The following is a 16078-nucleotide window of genomic DNA, read 5'->3' as shown; positions in this document are numbered from 1 at the left end:
TGATCACCTCCCAAGGCCTAATTTCCAGTTACCATCACTTCACATTGGTGTTCAGGTCTTCAACATGAATTTTAGGGGGACACAATTCAGTCCATAGCAGGATAAGCCTATCTTTTGTAAAACCCTTTTTAAAGAAGATTAATATTGATAACTTAAAGATTTTTGTATTGTGTTTTCTTGCTTGAGTCAGTTTTCCATAGCCAAGGAAAGAGCGAGTATGTGTTGGTGACAGTAACCTTACCAGCATAGGAAGCTTAGAATCATTCATGGAGCTGGGATAGTAAGACCTAGAGGAATTGAGTTATGGGCATGTTTTCTAGTTTTTTTTACCAAAGGATTTTTATTTTAATTTTTAAATAGTAATTGAAAAGAGGTACCCTGGCCAGTTAATTGGTGGCTGTCAAAGAATTGGGCTTCCCTGGTTATTCAGATGGTAAAGAATCTGCCTGCAGTGTAGGAGATTTAGGTTTGATCCCTCAGTAGAGAATATACCCTGGAGAAGGGAATGGCTACCCACACCAGTATTCTTACCTGGAGAATTCCATGGAGAGAGGAGCCTGACAGTCTATAGTCCATAAAGTCACAAAGAGTCAGACACAGCTGAGTAATCAACACTTTAGAGGGATTGGTCCCACAGCGACTTTAGATAAAGCAATCTTATAGACTGCATGTACTTGTATAGTAGTACATTTTGCCTTTTTGGAAGCATAAAATATTTTCCGTAATCTTCCAGGTATAGTCTATATCAGTATTTGAATAAGGAATTCTTTGTAAGAGAAAACAATGTAATAGAGGAAAAGAAGGTTTGTTTTGACTGTTGAAAATATTTTACCTCTTAGCTGAAAATTTCTAACTAAACCCAAAATGTTGACTGAAATATACCAAGATTTTTCTTTACTTGGAGTTCTGAAAGATTAATTCTGTTGACACTTTCTTTTGTGGCTCATGTGCCGCATATCATTCTTTGAAACTGTCCTCACAATCTACACACAGGGTACAGTTGCTACTTCTTTTTTTCCTAATCCCAATTTTTGATAGGATGTTTTTCTAAATGTATCAAACTTCTATTAGATAACTACCACTTATGTGGTTGAGAGCCAGGAAGCCGTTTTTATGACACTAGATCAGACCTTTCAAATCTGTGCAGAAAGGCTGTTTCCACTAGGAGTCAAGATCGACTTGGGCCAGGCTTGGAAGTCTAAATGTAGAACCAGCCAGTTGGCATTGCATAGAAACCCTTTTTACTTCAGGAATCCACGGCTCACTGAGTAGATCCTGGTGTCTTTAGGGTTGTTCCTTAGTACCCAGGGCGAGTAAAAACCAAAGACGATGAGCATGATTGAATAAGCACAGACCTCCCTTGGCTACAGTCAGAGGTAGTCTCTGGCTGAAACCTCAGTTATGCATTATGTCCCTTTCTGTAAGGCTCACGTTCTTGCCTGCTCTTTTGTTAATACCCACTAGCAAGCAGGTTCCTCTGTGTTGGGTAACTCCATTAGTGGAGCTATCTTTCTATGTCAGAGCATCTGACTTCCTGAGTTACTAAGTAAATTCTCCATTTACTCAGTGGAAAACTTGATATTCTGACAAAACAGATTCTGCTTTGATTTGCTATTTTTTTAAAAGAGATTTTTTTCTAACATTTGCTAGCATATTTAGGCAAAATGTTGTCCCTCTCTTCAGAAATCAGTCTGTGTTACAAAGTCATTTTTTTAGCCATTCAACAAATAGTTGAGTACTGTGTATAGACTGCTATACCAGGTTTCAAAGTTAGGAAATGCAAAAGACAGTTTTTTGCCCTTTCTACTGGGAGACACCAACTTGCAAGCAAAGTAATTAAAAGAATAAAATGTGTCTTCTTATGTAATGAATTAACTGTGTGAGCTTTCAGGGCTGTTTTCTTTCTGTAACATAGAATGACCCTAGGGGAGTGCATCCTAACTTTTAATATGAGCAGGACTCATCTGGGTTCTGTTTTGGCAGATCTGAGGTGGGGCATTCATAACTAGCTCTTAGTCTGTGCCAAAAGTACTGGTGCATCCACCACATGTAAAAATATATATATTTTAAAAGACAGCTTGATTGAGAGATATAGTTCACATACCAAACAATTAACACATTTGAAATGTACAGTACAGTAGTTTTCAGAGTTGTACAGCCATTACCACAGGTGTATAACATTCTCATCATTTCCAAAAGAAAACCCTTACCTTTTAGCCTTCACCAACTTTGTCTCCTTGCCCCAGAGCCTGGTAGCTACCAATCTACTTGTTCTGTTTGAATAAATGTGCCTGTTATGGACATTTCATATAAATGGAAGTATGCACTGTGCAGTCTTTTGTGTCTTGCCTCTTTCAGTTAACATAATGTTTTCATGGTTCATTATGTTGTAGCATGTATCAGTACATCACTGCTTTTTATTGTCAAATAATAGTATTTTGTTGTATGACTGTATTATACTATTGTGAATCTATTTACATTTAAAGAATTACTGGTAGAGAACGACTTTTTTGTGCCATTTTGCTATTTGTTTTCTGTGTGTGCTTTATTTTTTATGTTTCTGATTTTCTCCAGTCTCCCCTTTTTAAAATGCTTGATTCACTTAAAAATTATTTATTTATTTATTTAGCTATATCAGGTCTTAGTTGCACTGCAGCATGGGAGCTTCTCTCTAGTTGTGGCGTGTCAGCTCCAGAGCACGTGGGCTCAATATTTGCTGAGGGCCACTCACTAGTTGCAGTGTGTGGACTTAGTTGCCCCATGGCATGTGGGATCTTACTTCCCTTAATCAGGGATTGAACCCGTGCCCCATGCATTGGAAGGCAGATCTTACCACTGGACCACCAGGAAAGTCCCTGATGTGTTGATTCATTTCACTCATTCATTTATTTTACTTAAACACACAGCATTCTTTATTGTAAATTTCAAATAGCAAATTGGTTTTCATTGATTTTTGGGGGGTCTTAATTGAAGTAAAATTTGTATATAATGTTTTTTAAGTTTCAGCTGTATATCATTATAATTTGATACCTGTATATACTACAAAATGATCACCACAAAAGGTCTAGTTACCATCCATTACCATACAGTTGACCCCTTCATCCCTTTTGCCCACTCTCAAACCTCCTTTCCTTCTGTTGACCACCAGTCTGTTCTCTATGAGTTTGAATTTATTTTATTTATTTTAGTGTGTGTGTTAGATTTCGTATATGACTGAAATAATACGCTATTTGTCTATCTCTGTCCTATTTTACTTAATACTCTCAAGAGATGATATGCATTGTTGCAAATGGCAAATTTCATTTATTTTTATGGCTGAGTAGTATTCCATTGTGTGTGCATATGTATGTGTGTGATCATTTTTATCCACTTATCTATCAGTGGATGCTTAATTTTGTTTCCATGTCTTGGCTATTGTAAATAATGATGTAGGAAACACATGTGGGTGCATATATCTTTTCAAATTAATGTCTTTTGTATTCTTTGGATAAATACCAAATACGGAATAGTTGAGTTTATGTGGTAATTCTATTCTGAATTTTTGAGAAATCTTCATACTGTTTTCCATAGTGCCTGCGCCAATTTACATTCCCACCAATAGTGTATGAGGGTTCCTTTTTCTCCCAAATTCTTGTCAAGGCTTGTTATTTTTTGTCCTTTTGATAATAGGCATTCTTATAGGTGTGAGGTGATATCTCATTGAGGTTTTGATTTGCATTTCCCTAACAATTATTGAAACAGCTGCCTTGAAACTCAGCATTAAAAAAACTAAGATCATGACATTCAGTCTCATCAATTCATGGCAAATAGAAGGGGAAAAAGTGGAAACAGTGACAGATTTTATTTCCTTGGGCTCCAAAATCACTGCAGACAGTGACTACAGCCATAAAATTAAAAGATGCTTGCTCCTTGAAAGGAAAGCTATGACAAACCAGGACAGCTTATTAAAAAGCAGAGAACTCAACTTTGCTGGAAGGTCCATATAGTCAAAGCTGTGATTTTTTTTTTAGTAGTCATGTATGGATACGAGAGTTGGACCATAAAGAAGGCTGAGCACCGAAGGATTGATGCCTTTGAACTGTGGTGCTGGAGAAAACTCTTGAGAGTCCCTTGGATTGCAAGGAGATCAAACCAGTCAGTCCTAAAGGAAATCAGCCCTTAATATTCATTGAAAGGACTGAAGCTGAAACTGTGAAACTTTGGCCACCTGATGTGAAGAGTCACTTATTGGAAAATAGCCTGATACTGGGAAAGATTGAAGGCAAATGGAGAAGGGGGTGCTGGAGAATGGAATGGTTAGATAGCATCACCAACTCGATGGCCATGAGTTTGAGCAAACTCTGGGAGAGTGAAGAACAGGGAAGCCTGGTGTGCTGCAGTTGATGGGGTTGCAAAGGGTCAGACTGGGCTTAGCAACAGAACAACAGCAGCAGTTAGTGGTGATGATCTTTTCATGTGCCTATTGGCCACCAGTATTTCTTCTTTGGGAGATTGTGTATTCAGATCGTTTGTTCATTTATTTTTGTTGTTATTATTTTTACTGAAATCTTTATTTCTTCACGTGGCTTTAGTATTTTATTTTATAAATTCTTTCCTTTTGTCTGGAAGGCCTTAGTATTTCTTGTTGACATTTCTATTAGTGATGAATTGTCTTAGCTATCTAGAAAATAGGAATGTCTTAATTTTTCATTTTTGAAAGATAATTTTGCTGGATATATAATTCTGTTTGATTTTTTCCCCCTCAGTGCTTTAAATATGTCATTCTACTGGTCCTAGCCTCCATGGTTTCTGATAAGAGATGGGATGTTAATCTTATTGAGAGTTCATTGTACATGTTGAATTGCTTTGTTGTTGCTGTTTTCAAGATTCTGTCTTTGTCTTTCAGCACTTTGGTTATAATCTCTCTCAGTATAGATGTCTTTGAGTTTATCCTGTTTGGTGTGTATTTGTCTTCTTTGATGAGTAAATTCCTGTCTTTCATTCCATTTAGGAAGTTTTCATCTAATATTTCTTCAGATATTCTTTCTGCCCATTTCTAGGTTTTTTCCCCCGCTTCTTTTGGGACTCTTATAATGCTGAAATTGGTATGTTTGATAGTGTTCCACAGATAGTTATGTTCTGATCATTTTCCTTCATTTTCTTTCTCTTTCTCTGCCTTTCAGACTGGTTAATTTCAATTGTCCTATCTTCAGATTTGCTCACTTCACCCCCACCCCCCCACCACCTTGTTCAGACCTGCTGCTGAGCCCCTCTAGTGAAATTTTCATTTTGTACTTTTCAGCATCAGGATTTCTTATTTTGACCATACCACACTGTTTGTGGGATCTTAGTTCCCTGACCAGGGATCAAACCCAGGCCCCGGGCAGTGGAAGTGCAAAGTCCTAACCGTCAGGTCACCAAGGAATTCCTAGACTTTTTTTTTTTCTTTTACAGTTTTTAAATTTCTTTATTGATATTCTCCTTTTCATTAATTGCTTTTCTGATTTATTTTAATACTTCATCCATCCTTTTTGAGCATATTTAAGACACGTGACTTAAGGTTTTTCTAGTACATCTAATGTCTGGCCTGCCTCATTGATAGTTTCTGTCAATTTAGTATTCCCTGTGAAAGGGCCATACTTCCCTATTTCCTTGTATTTATAATTATTTGTTGAAAAGTAGGTATTTGGGGTATTATGACGTCGTAACTCTGTACATCAGATTTGCTCCTTCCTTAGGGTTTGTTCGTAGTAATGCTTTCATCCTGGAATGTGAAGTCAAGTGGGCCTTAGAAAGCATCACTATGAATAAAGCTAGTGGAGGTGATGGAATTCCAGTTGAGCTGTTTCAAATCCTGAAAGATGATTCTGTGAAAGTGCTGCACTCAATATGCCAGCAAATTTGGAAAACTCAGCAGTGGCCACAGGACTGGAAAAGGTCCGTTTTCATTCCAATTCCAAAGAAAGGCAATGCAAAAGAATGCTCAGACTACCGCACAGTTGCACTCATCTCACATGCTAGTAAAATAATGCTCAAAATTCTCGAAGCCAGGCTTCAGCAATACATGAACCGTGAACTTCCTGATGTTCAGCCTGGTTTTAGAAAAGGCAGAGGAACCAGAGATGAAATTGCCAACATCTGCTGGGTCATGGAAAAAGCAAGAGAGTTCCAGAAAAACATCTACTTCTGCTTTATTGACTATGCCAAAGCCTTTGACTGTGTGAATCACAATAAACTTTGGAAAATTCTGAGAGAGATGGGAATACCAGACCACCTGACCTGCCTCTTGAGAAATCTGTATGCAGGTCAGGAAGCAACAGTTAGAACTGGACATGGAACAACAGACTGGTTCCAAATAGGAAAAGGAGTACGTCAACGCTGTATATTGTCACCCTGGTGATTTAACTTCTATGCAGAATACATCATGAGAAACCCTGGACTGGAAGAAACACAAGCTGGAATCAAGATTGCTGGGAGAAACATCAATAACCTCAGATATGCAGATGACACCCCCCTTATGGCAGAAAGTGAAGAGGAACTAAAAAGCCTCTTGATGCAAGTGAAGGAGGAGAGTGAAAAAGTTGGCTTAAAGCTCAACATTCAGAAAATGAAGATCATGGCATCCGGTCCCATCACTTCATGGGAAATAGATGGGGAGACAGTGGAAACAGTGTCAGACTTTAATTTTTTGGGCTCCAAAATCACTGCAGATGGTGACTGCAGCCATGAAGTTAAAAGACGCTTACTCCTTGGAAAAAAAGTTATGACCAACCTAGATAGTATATTGAAAAGCAGAGACATTACTTTACCAACAAAGGTCCGTCTAGTCAAGGCTATGGTTTTTCCTGTGGTCGTATATGGATGTGAGAGTTGGACTGTGAAGAAGGCAGAGCACCGAAGAATTGATGCTTTTGAACTGTGGTGTTGGAGAAGACTCTTGAGAGTCCCTTGGACTGCAAGGAGATCCAACCAGTCCATTCTGAAGGAGATCAGCCCTGGGATTTCTTTGGAAGGAGTGATGCTAAAGCGGAAACTCCAGTACTTTGGCCACCTCATGCGAAGAGTTGACTCATTGGAAAAGACTCTGATGCTGGGAGGGATTGGGGGTAGGAGGAGAAGGGGGACGACAGAGGATGAGATGGCTGGGTGGCATCACTGACTCGATGGACATGAGTTTGAGTGAACTCTGGGAATTGGTGATGGACAGGGAAGCCTGGCATGCTAGTCCATGGGGTCGCAAAGAGTTGGACACGACTGAGCGACTGACCTGAACTGAACTAGGGTTTGTTTTTGGTTGTTGAGGGCTGTAGCAGTCCAGTTTGTTTAGTGACTTTCCAAATTGTTTTTACAAAGAGAAGATTCCTTGTTGTTTATGGCCCTGAAGTTTCTGTTTTATTATCTTCAGAGTCAGTCTTATCCATCTGAAGCCAGAAAGCTGGGAGTAGGGGAGGGGAGTGCCACTCTCCTGCCCTTTCCAGCTTTTCTCTGAGTTGGGGCACTTCTTCATCACTGAGCTAGGCTGCCTACCACTCTGCCTTCACACACCTTCACCTTCTTACTGTGCCAGACTCAGATCTGTAGGGTCCTGTCAGGTCTTTTCTGAACTAGCTTCTGATCCTGGACATTACACTCTGTCTTCCCTGGTATACGTGGTAGCCCTTCCAAGCCTTTATTTCTTCAAAGAACTTCTCCCTTACTCTCTTCCTTTTCAGTCTTTGGGTGTGTCTGCTATTTTGCCATGTTCTATCCTTTGCCTGCTAGTACGTATGTTTAATCTTTTGGCAAATACCTGAAAGCCACTGTAGCTGGAGTTAGCATGTGAAATAAAGGTCAGCCTTGGTACCAGTCCTTCAGGGAACTGCCGGACAGGTCAGAACACACAACTTAACAGTATTTTAGGAATAGGCGCCAGGAAAGAAGCTTCCACCCCCCACTGCTGTTGCTGCTTCTCTTGGGAATGGGGACGAGCAGATAGAAAAATAAAAATGCCTGTTTCTTCTTAAGCATTTCCCTAATTGATGTGTTTTTTATTCCAGAGTTCATTCTGTCAATTTTTGCCAGCTTATGATTGTTTTAGTGGGAGGGACTAAAGGGAGGGACTGGTTGTTTGAGAGCCCTGCTCTACTATTTTCTATGATGTTATTCATGAGTTATAAGTATTTATATTGACTTCAGTGTATTTTTTTGGCAGGTGTTTTGATAAGTTGATTTCTGCCGGGGTCCAGCCCCGGTAGATCCAGGGAATTTGAAGTGGGGATGGCGTTGGTGAGGGAAAAAACTTATTTATTTATTAATATAAGATTAGATTAGGAAGAAATAGTGTAGTAGGAAAATTAAGTGGAGAAAAGAGGCTGAATAACTTGGTTTACGTGGAAAGCCAATAAAGTTCCAGACAAGGAGCTTGCACCATCTACGTTAGGCCACCAGCATCTGTTTGAATATCGGAGAGTGCCCGTGTTGGGCTCTCTCTCTTACGGGCCGGGACAAGTAAGTAGACACGGTGAGCCTCCATGCCCCAGATGGGAATTCAGCCAGAAATTAGAGTAAAGAGGAGACATGGGGAAACCAGTCCTTCCAATGACTGGCCCCCCTCTATTGTCCTTCAAGGCCTTTTATACTTTTGATTATACATAGAGATCAATGGGTAATACAAAGTTATGCAGCATTAGCAGCCCAGACTCTTATCAAAACCAGGCTTTCCTCTCTGCATACAAGTGTTAGGTGATTTACATCATTTTCAGGCCAAAAGGGCCAATTAACATTTTACAGCCTTTTTTCTGACAAGGGTTTGTCAACCAGAAGACTTATTTGTGGTGTTCTTCCCGAAGTCTGGTGCCACTCTCAGAAAGCACTAAAAAAAGTTGCATTCTTACATAGCAAAGATACAGCAATTTATAACAAGTAAAAGGAGTACAGTGATTATAACAAAAGAAAAGTAATTAACTCAAAAGTCTAGTGTTGTTAACATCAAAACTATTATATATCCTTTTCCATATCCTGTTTACATGGATTAACATCCTCTCAGGTGCCTAAAAGATAAAGAATATGGAGGTCTGGCAGCAATCATTGAGTCAACAGTGAAATCCTGTCACCAATATGATTTTTGGCTCTTTAGAAAAGGCTCTGTATCTTTAAGATGTTTTTAAGCTTTGTGCCTCTCGTGGTTGGGGGGCTGCAAGCAATTCACAAGCTGTAAGAGGTCCAGGGGAACCTGTTAGGCAAGCTAGACAGTTATCAGAGGGGTTTAACTGAAACATCCCTTTCAAATGCAGAAGACTAAAGCCCTGATTTGACTTTTTCCAGAGAATATCAGAAGAGTGGAAAAGCAGGCAGATTCTTATTTTGAGGGGGTACATACTCAGGAAATACCAGGTGGAAAACCTGAGGTCTGATTAGCCTTGCCATCAGAGCTCTGCCGCATGACCTTGTCACCGGTGGAATTCCTCACCCTGGCTCCTGGCAGATTTCAGCATGTTGCCCTTCCTTATTGTGATTTGTCACTGAAACTTTGCTTTTAAATTTCTGAATTATTAAACTTACATGCACATTTGTAAAAAAAAGAGCAGTTTACAAACATATTAAGAGATTTTAAACTAGCTGTCAAAAGAAATTAAGTTAGAATGTTGGAAAAGGTATATGGTTTATTTGTGGAATGTGGAAACATGCATATTCACTAAAAGCTGTTTGATGGAATCATGTGTGTTTGAGTTTGGAAAAGATGGACTTTTCTTTAACAGTATTATCATACAACTGAGAAATCCAGTCCATACGTAGAGCAATAAGAGTGTTGGTTCTCTAAGACTTATTGTTTAAACTGAAGCTATGCTTAGTGTTTTGTTGTCTTCTTTTTATAGTTCAGTTGTTAAATAGCATAGTGAGCTGAAGAATGCTATTCGTTTTAAAATGCTGAAGAGAAAGATTTTCTTTTTTCCTCATTCAGTTCAGTTCAGTTGCTCAGTCATGTCTGACTCTTTGTGACCTCTCACTAAGTCACTAGAATTTAAAAAGATTATATAGGTAGGTTAGAAGTGAGACTTAGTGTCCTTGTTTGGGCTTCCCTTGTAGCTCAGTCAGTAAAGAATCTGCCTGCAGTGCAGGAGACCCGGGTTCGATCCCTGGGTTGGGAACATCCCCTGGAGAAGGAAATGGCAACCCACTCCAGTATCCTTGCTTGGAAAATCTTATGGAAAGAGGAGCCTGGTGGACTGCAGTCCATGGGGTCACAAAGAGTTGGGCATGACTGAGTGACTAACACTAACTAACTTTAAGATTCTTATTTTACGTTGGTGGGAAAGGACTGTTGCAAAAATAGATTCCCTTTTAAAATTTTGTTCTTTTTAATAGTCTTAGTGAAATATCCTATAAATCATTAACTGAATTTAAATTGTTGCCTTTAAATTATTAGCAACTTGATCAAGTTGAATCTGTACTCTTAAGTCAAAGTTTGCAAGCATTTACCATAGGATCAAATTCATTTCTTGTTAACACTTGGGTAGGTGGACTTTGATTAATAAGCTAGAGCTCATGAAGAACTTTTAATTATGTTTCCTTCATTTGAATAAACAGTAAGAGGAATCTTAATTTTTGACAGCATAAGTAAGAAATTTTATCATGATCAGGCAGTTGCAGATGACTATTTTGAAAAATACATTTCTGAGGAAAGAAACCCATTTCCAATTGCTTTTAATTCTGGACTCAAGGTGGTTAACCTAGCAGCATGCAGGACACCAAGATGTTCTTTAGTTTAAGAACTTATTTGTGGCTAGCAGTTGTACTGTCTTAACGAATTTATTTTTTAAGCAGTCACTTTTTGCTTTCCAGGAAATCTTTGTTACTTTAGTTAGCATTTACCTTCTTTCTCCCTAATGTTTTATAGGAATAATCTTGATATTTTTATCAACCATTTTAATTCTGTAGATGTTAAATATTCAGATTGTGGATTATGTATGCACCTTGATTCTTTTTTACAGTCTGCCTTTTGAACTGTGTTGAATCTTATTTACATCTCCACCATAGTGCCTGAGGAAGCATAATCAGTTTCCCTTTTAACAACTCTTCTGAAGGTTTTATGTTTGGAGCTGGCTATTTCTTTGATTTCATTTTATCTTAACTTTCTCTCATGAATGCATTGGATAAATGACTCTGATATGTTTCTTTTCAGATGAATTAAATTGTGACTTTGTTAAACTGTGATAATTAGGCTTGCTTGCCTTATTAAGTACTACCCTTCTTAGAAATGATTGCCTTCCCCTCATTCTTTCAAAACTGTTTTCTGTGAAAAGCAGTTGAGAGACTTATTGGTGACTCACAGTCACTGTTAAGGAAAAGTACCTTGTCACTTAGAAAATATTCTTGTTCAGCAGACAGTTGAGAGTTATGCTATATTGTATGATTTAGACAAATTTCATTGATAATATATTGTTAATATTTTAAGTTTTACAAATTTATAATTATATAAGAAAAAAGATAAGGGCCCAAAGCTCCCTTCTCTTCCACATTAGTTTGTATACTAAGACAGGGCTGTTGTATAAAAAATTACATGGCCTCTTTTCTGTAGAAAAATCTGAATTAAAATTCTTACTCTCTTAAATGATTATTGCACTGCTAAGGCTGACACAGTGTCAGACTTTATTTTTCTGGGCTCCAAAATCACTGCAGATGGTGACTGCAGCCATGAAATTAAAAGATGCTTACTCCTTGGAAGAAAAGTTATGACCAACCTAGATAGCATATTGAAAAGCAGAGACATTACTTTGCCAACAAAGGTCCATGTAGTCAAGGCTATGGTTTTCCTGTGGTCATGTATGGATGTGAGAGTTGGACTGTGAAGAAAGCTGAGCACCGAAGAATTGATGCTTTTGAAGTGTGGTGTTGGAGAAGACTCTTGAGAGTCCCTTGGACTGCAAGGAGATCCAACCTCCATTCTAAAGGAGATCAGCCCTGGGAATTCTTTGGAAGGAATGATGCTAAAGCTGAAACTCCAGTACTTTGGCCACCTCATGCGAAGAGTTGACTCATTCATTGGAAAAGACTCTGATGCTAGGAGGGATTGGGGGCAGGAGGAGAAGGGGACGACAGAGGATGAGATGGCTGGATGGCATCACGGACTTGATGGACATGAGTTTGAGTGAACTCTGGGAGTTGGTGACAGACAGGGAGGCCTGGCGTGCTGCAGTTCATGGGGTCGCAAAGAGTCGGACACGACTGAGCGACTGAACTGAACTGAACTGAACTGAAGGCTGACACAGAAGAGTTGGGTCCCTGACATAGTCAGTTAAAGCCATGCTTCCTGCGTCTTTAAAAATAAATTTATTTTTATATTCCTTGTCCCTACAGACACCCAGCTAATGCTGGCATTTATTCTTGTTTAAGATTTACATTTAAAGTAAAAAGTCTTCAGTGGAAAAACATAAATTTCACTTTTCTCACAGAGAAAGGAGTTCTTTCTGTAACTTGTATACAAGTTTCTGTTTCTTATTAAGTTTTTCTAATTAGAAGCTCAGAAAATTATAAGCATTAATGATTTTAGTAATAAGCATTAATGAGGAACTTGCTAAACAAACTTTTTGATTTGGGATTTAGAAAAATAGGAGTTAATCTGTCAATGTTTAGGTTTCATCTCCACAGCTTACTAGCTGTATGATGTTGGAGGAGGCCTTAATCCTTCAACAAGTCTGAAAAATACGGATACTACTACATTGGAAGGACTGATGCTGAAGCTGAAACTCCAATACTTTGGCCACCTGATGCAAAGAACTAGCCCGTTGGAAAAGACCCTGAAGGCGGGAGGAGAAGGGGACGACAGAGGATGAGATAGTTGGATGACATCACCGACATGATGGACATGAGTTTGAGTAGGCTCTGGGAGTTGGTGACGGACAGGGAAGCCTGGTGTGCTACATTCCATGGGGTTGCAAAGAGTTGGACACGACTGAGTGACTGAACTAAACTACTGGTGCTTGCCTTGTTGGAGTTGCTAGTAGCTAAGTAACTGTTTGTAGTTTATTTGGTATAAGTATGTTGCTTGGTGCCTACCAGAGAGTGAGCAGCAAAGTGTCAGCTGGCTATTTTTAGTGTTAGTATCATCTTTGAAGACAAAGACCTAACTTTTTTCTTAGTCTCTTAGTCACTCAGGTGTGTCTGACTCTGACACCATGGACCTTAACCTGCCAGGCTCCTTTGTCCATGGGATTCTTCAACCAAGAATGCTGGAGTGGGCTGCCATGCCCTCCTCCAGGAGATCTTCCCTACCCGGGGATTGAACTCATGTCTCTTACTTCTCCTGCGTTGGCAGGCAGGTTCTTTACCATTAGTGCCACCTGGGCATCTGTACTTTTTTCTTACTTATTAATAAAGTATGAAAAATCAGACAGTCCTAAGATTAATTTAGAAAGAAAAGTCAAATAAATGTGTTCTTTTAATTTAAAAAATCGAAATAAAAAGTCCATTACCTTTTAGCATGGCAGGTGTTTTTTTTATTTGTAGTTGAGGTGAAGTAATGAACTCAAATTTGGGGCTTCCCTGGTGGCTCAGATGGAAAGAATACGCCTGCAATTCAGGAGACCTGAGTTTGATCCCTGGGTCAGGAAAATCCCCTGGAGAAGGAAATTAGGGCTCTGCAAAAGGCTCATCTGCCTTGAGAGCTTTTCTCTATCTAAGTGTCACTCTCCATTTTTACCATGTTATTTCCCCCCACTATCAGGCATTATATTATATATACACTTGTTTATTTTTTCAAATCATTTTCCCATTAGATTAAAAGCTGAGGACAGGACCTTTGTTTTGTTTACATGCTGATTCCCATTGGATGTGATATAGTATAGGGCCTGGGACATTATAAGCATTAGTAAATAACTTTTTAAATGAATAAGTCAAAGTTTTATTATGTAGGTGGGAGGAAATAATCCATGAACTCAATTTTTAATAATTATTTCCCATGAGATTTTTTTTAAGGTATTTGTGGTCATAACAGAATGACTCATTTAAAAAGATGAGATTTATTCCCCTTCCCCACCCTCTGAGAAAAGAAAAAACACCGGATTTAAATTTAGAATGGGCTTCCCAGGGTACTCAGTGGTAAAGAATCTGTGTTCCAGTGCAGGAGTTGAAAGAGACATAGGTTTGATCCCTGGATTAGGAAGATCCCCTGGAGTAGGAAATAACAACTGGGAAAATTTCATGGACAGAGGAGCCTGGCAGACTATAGTCCATAGGATTGCAGAGAGTCAGACACGATTGAGCACACAAATTTAGAGTACTTTGTACATAGTATGAATTGTCAATCAGGAGGCCTGATTCAGAACACCAGCTCAGTTGATAATAGCGGTGAGACTGCACAGTCATCTAATTGCTCTGGATTCATTTTCTTATTTTCTTTCTTGGATCTAACTCAGTGTCTGGTACATAGTTAAGGTAGTCAGTAAATGTTGGTTGGGTGAATGAGTAAAGTCATGAACCAGGTTGTAGTTTTCTGGAGATTGTCCTACTGATCCTTGAACAAGAGCTTCTGGAAAATAGATCAGAGATGTTTGCTGCTACTGTTGCTGCTAAGTCGCTTCAGTCATGTCTGACTCTGTGTGATCCCATAGATGGCAGCCCACCAGGCTTCTCCATCCTGGGATTCTCCAGGCAAGAATACTGGAGTGGGTTGCCATTTCCTTCTCCATCAGAGATGTTTGGGAAACACTGTTCTATTGATTCTCATGCTTGAGCTTGCATCAGAATTATCTGGAGGGCTTGTAAAGGCAGTCTGTTAGGTTCACTCTCCCAACTCTGCGGTAGGGCAGAAAATGTCTTAATAAGCTCTGAGGTGTTAGAGGTGTTGCTGGTTCTGCGAAGGTCACTCTTCCACAATTCCTGCTATATCTGTATTCCTTTTGAGGTGATTGACACTGATGCCTTGCAGGTTTTGAGAAACAGTACCATAGGGGAAGCTGTTTACCTCTTAATACAGTGTTTCTAAAACTTACTTAACCATAGTACTCCTCCCTTGTGTGTATGTGTAAATATGTGTGTGCTGGTTTAATCAGTGATCATCTGTCTATAACATTATACGCAATGCCTATTAATATCCTTGGAATTATTGTTCTGTGGGCCATACTCATAAACAGAGCCAGGTCACATCTGCAGTATTTTCCACATATAAAATGATGTTTGTATTTTTCATGCTTGGATAGGTGAATTCTTAATTGTGTTAGAAGTGCAGCCCTCAGTATTGAACCCTATTGGATGATGATATGATATTCATGATCTATTTGGAAACATTTATGTGCATTTTTGATTCTTGCTGACATAAATTTAAAATAAATATTAGGGGTGTATAGCAAGAATTCATGAAAATTAAACCCAAATTATGAAAGTATTTATTTCTTTGTACCTTTTATACCTTTTTAGTTATATTTCTCTTCTTGTTACAGTTGGTTTAAACCTGCCAAATCCATTTTCAGGACTTTAGGATATGGCAAAATTAGGAAATAATTTTAGAAAACTCATGAGGGTTGAGTCTTCTCTAGATAGAGATTGTTTTAGCTAGTGTCTCCTTATCCCTACTTGTATTTTGAAGTTCAGGTTAATTTTGTCTCACGGGTCTGTCAACCTTGCAAATCAGATTTTTTTGACTTAGCTTCATTTTTAAATATGATTGTTGAATAATGTATATGGTAAAAGTTTTGTCTAATTTGTGATGGGGAGGATATTTGCAGAAGAAATGGTGATTACAGACTCCTTAGATTTTAATTTTAGCAGAAAGAGTTTTCAGACTTGAACTGACTAGAGTGCTTTATGTTCCCCAAGGCTGTGGATCTTTCTGTTGATGAGTCCAGCTTGACAGGAGAGACGACACCTTGTTCTAAGGTGACAGCTCCTCAGCCTGCTGCTACTAATGGAGATCTTGCATCAAGAAGTAACATTGCCTTCATGGGAACACTGGTCAGATGTGGCAAAGCAAAGGTAAATTTCCGTTCTTGTTTTGAAGATAACAGTTCCATCATTTTCAGCCATTTTCTCAGTTCTTTTTTTGGCTAATTTTATGTGGATCTTTAAAAAACATACGAGGAAGAAATAGCAGAATTGAACATAGTCCTTGGCAGCTCTTTGTGCA

General features: G+C 38.8%; 1 protein-coding gene across 12 annotated transcripts in view; it reads left to right on the top strand.

The window, feature by feature from the left end:
* ATP2C1 (ATPase secretory pathway Ca2+ transporting 1) overlaps window positions 1-16078 on the top strand; it is a 160949-nt gene that overhangs the window by 97414 nt on the left and 47457 nt on the right. For all 12 annotated transcript variants that reach the window (XM_004003346.6, XM_060395824.1, XM_042237119.1 and 9 more), the window contains one exon: window positions 15772-15927. In XM_004003346.6, the coding sequence (XP_004003395.1) occupies window positions 15772-15927 (156 nt within the window). The remainder of the gene's footprint in view (window positions 1-15771; window positions 15928-16078) is intronic.

Source organism: Ovis aries, chromosome 1 (genome assembly GCF_016772045.2).
Source record: "Ovis aries strain OAR_USU_Benz2616 breed Rambouillet chromosome 1, ARS-UI_Ramb_v3.0, whole genome shotgun sequence".
Lineage (NCBI taxonomy): Eukaryota > Metazoa > Chordata > Mammalia > Artiodactyla > Bovidae > Ovis > Ovis aries.
This window is presented reverse-complemented; position numbering and strand designations above follow the sequence as displayed.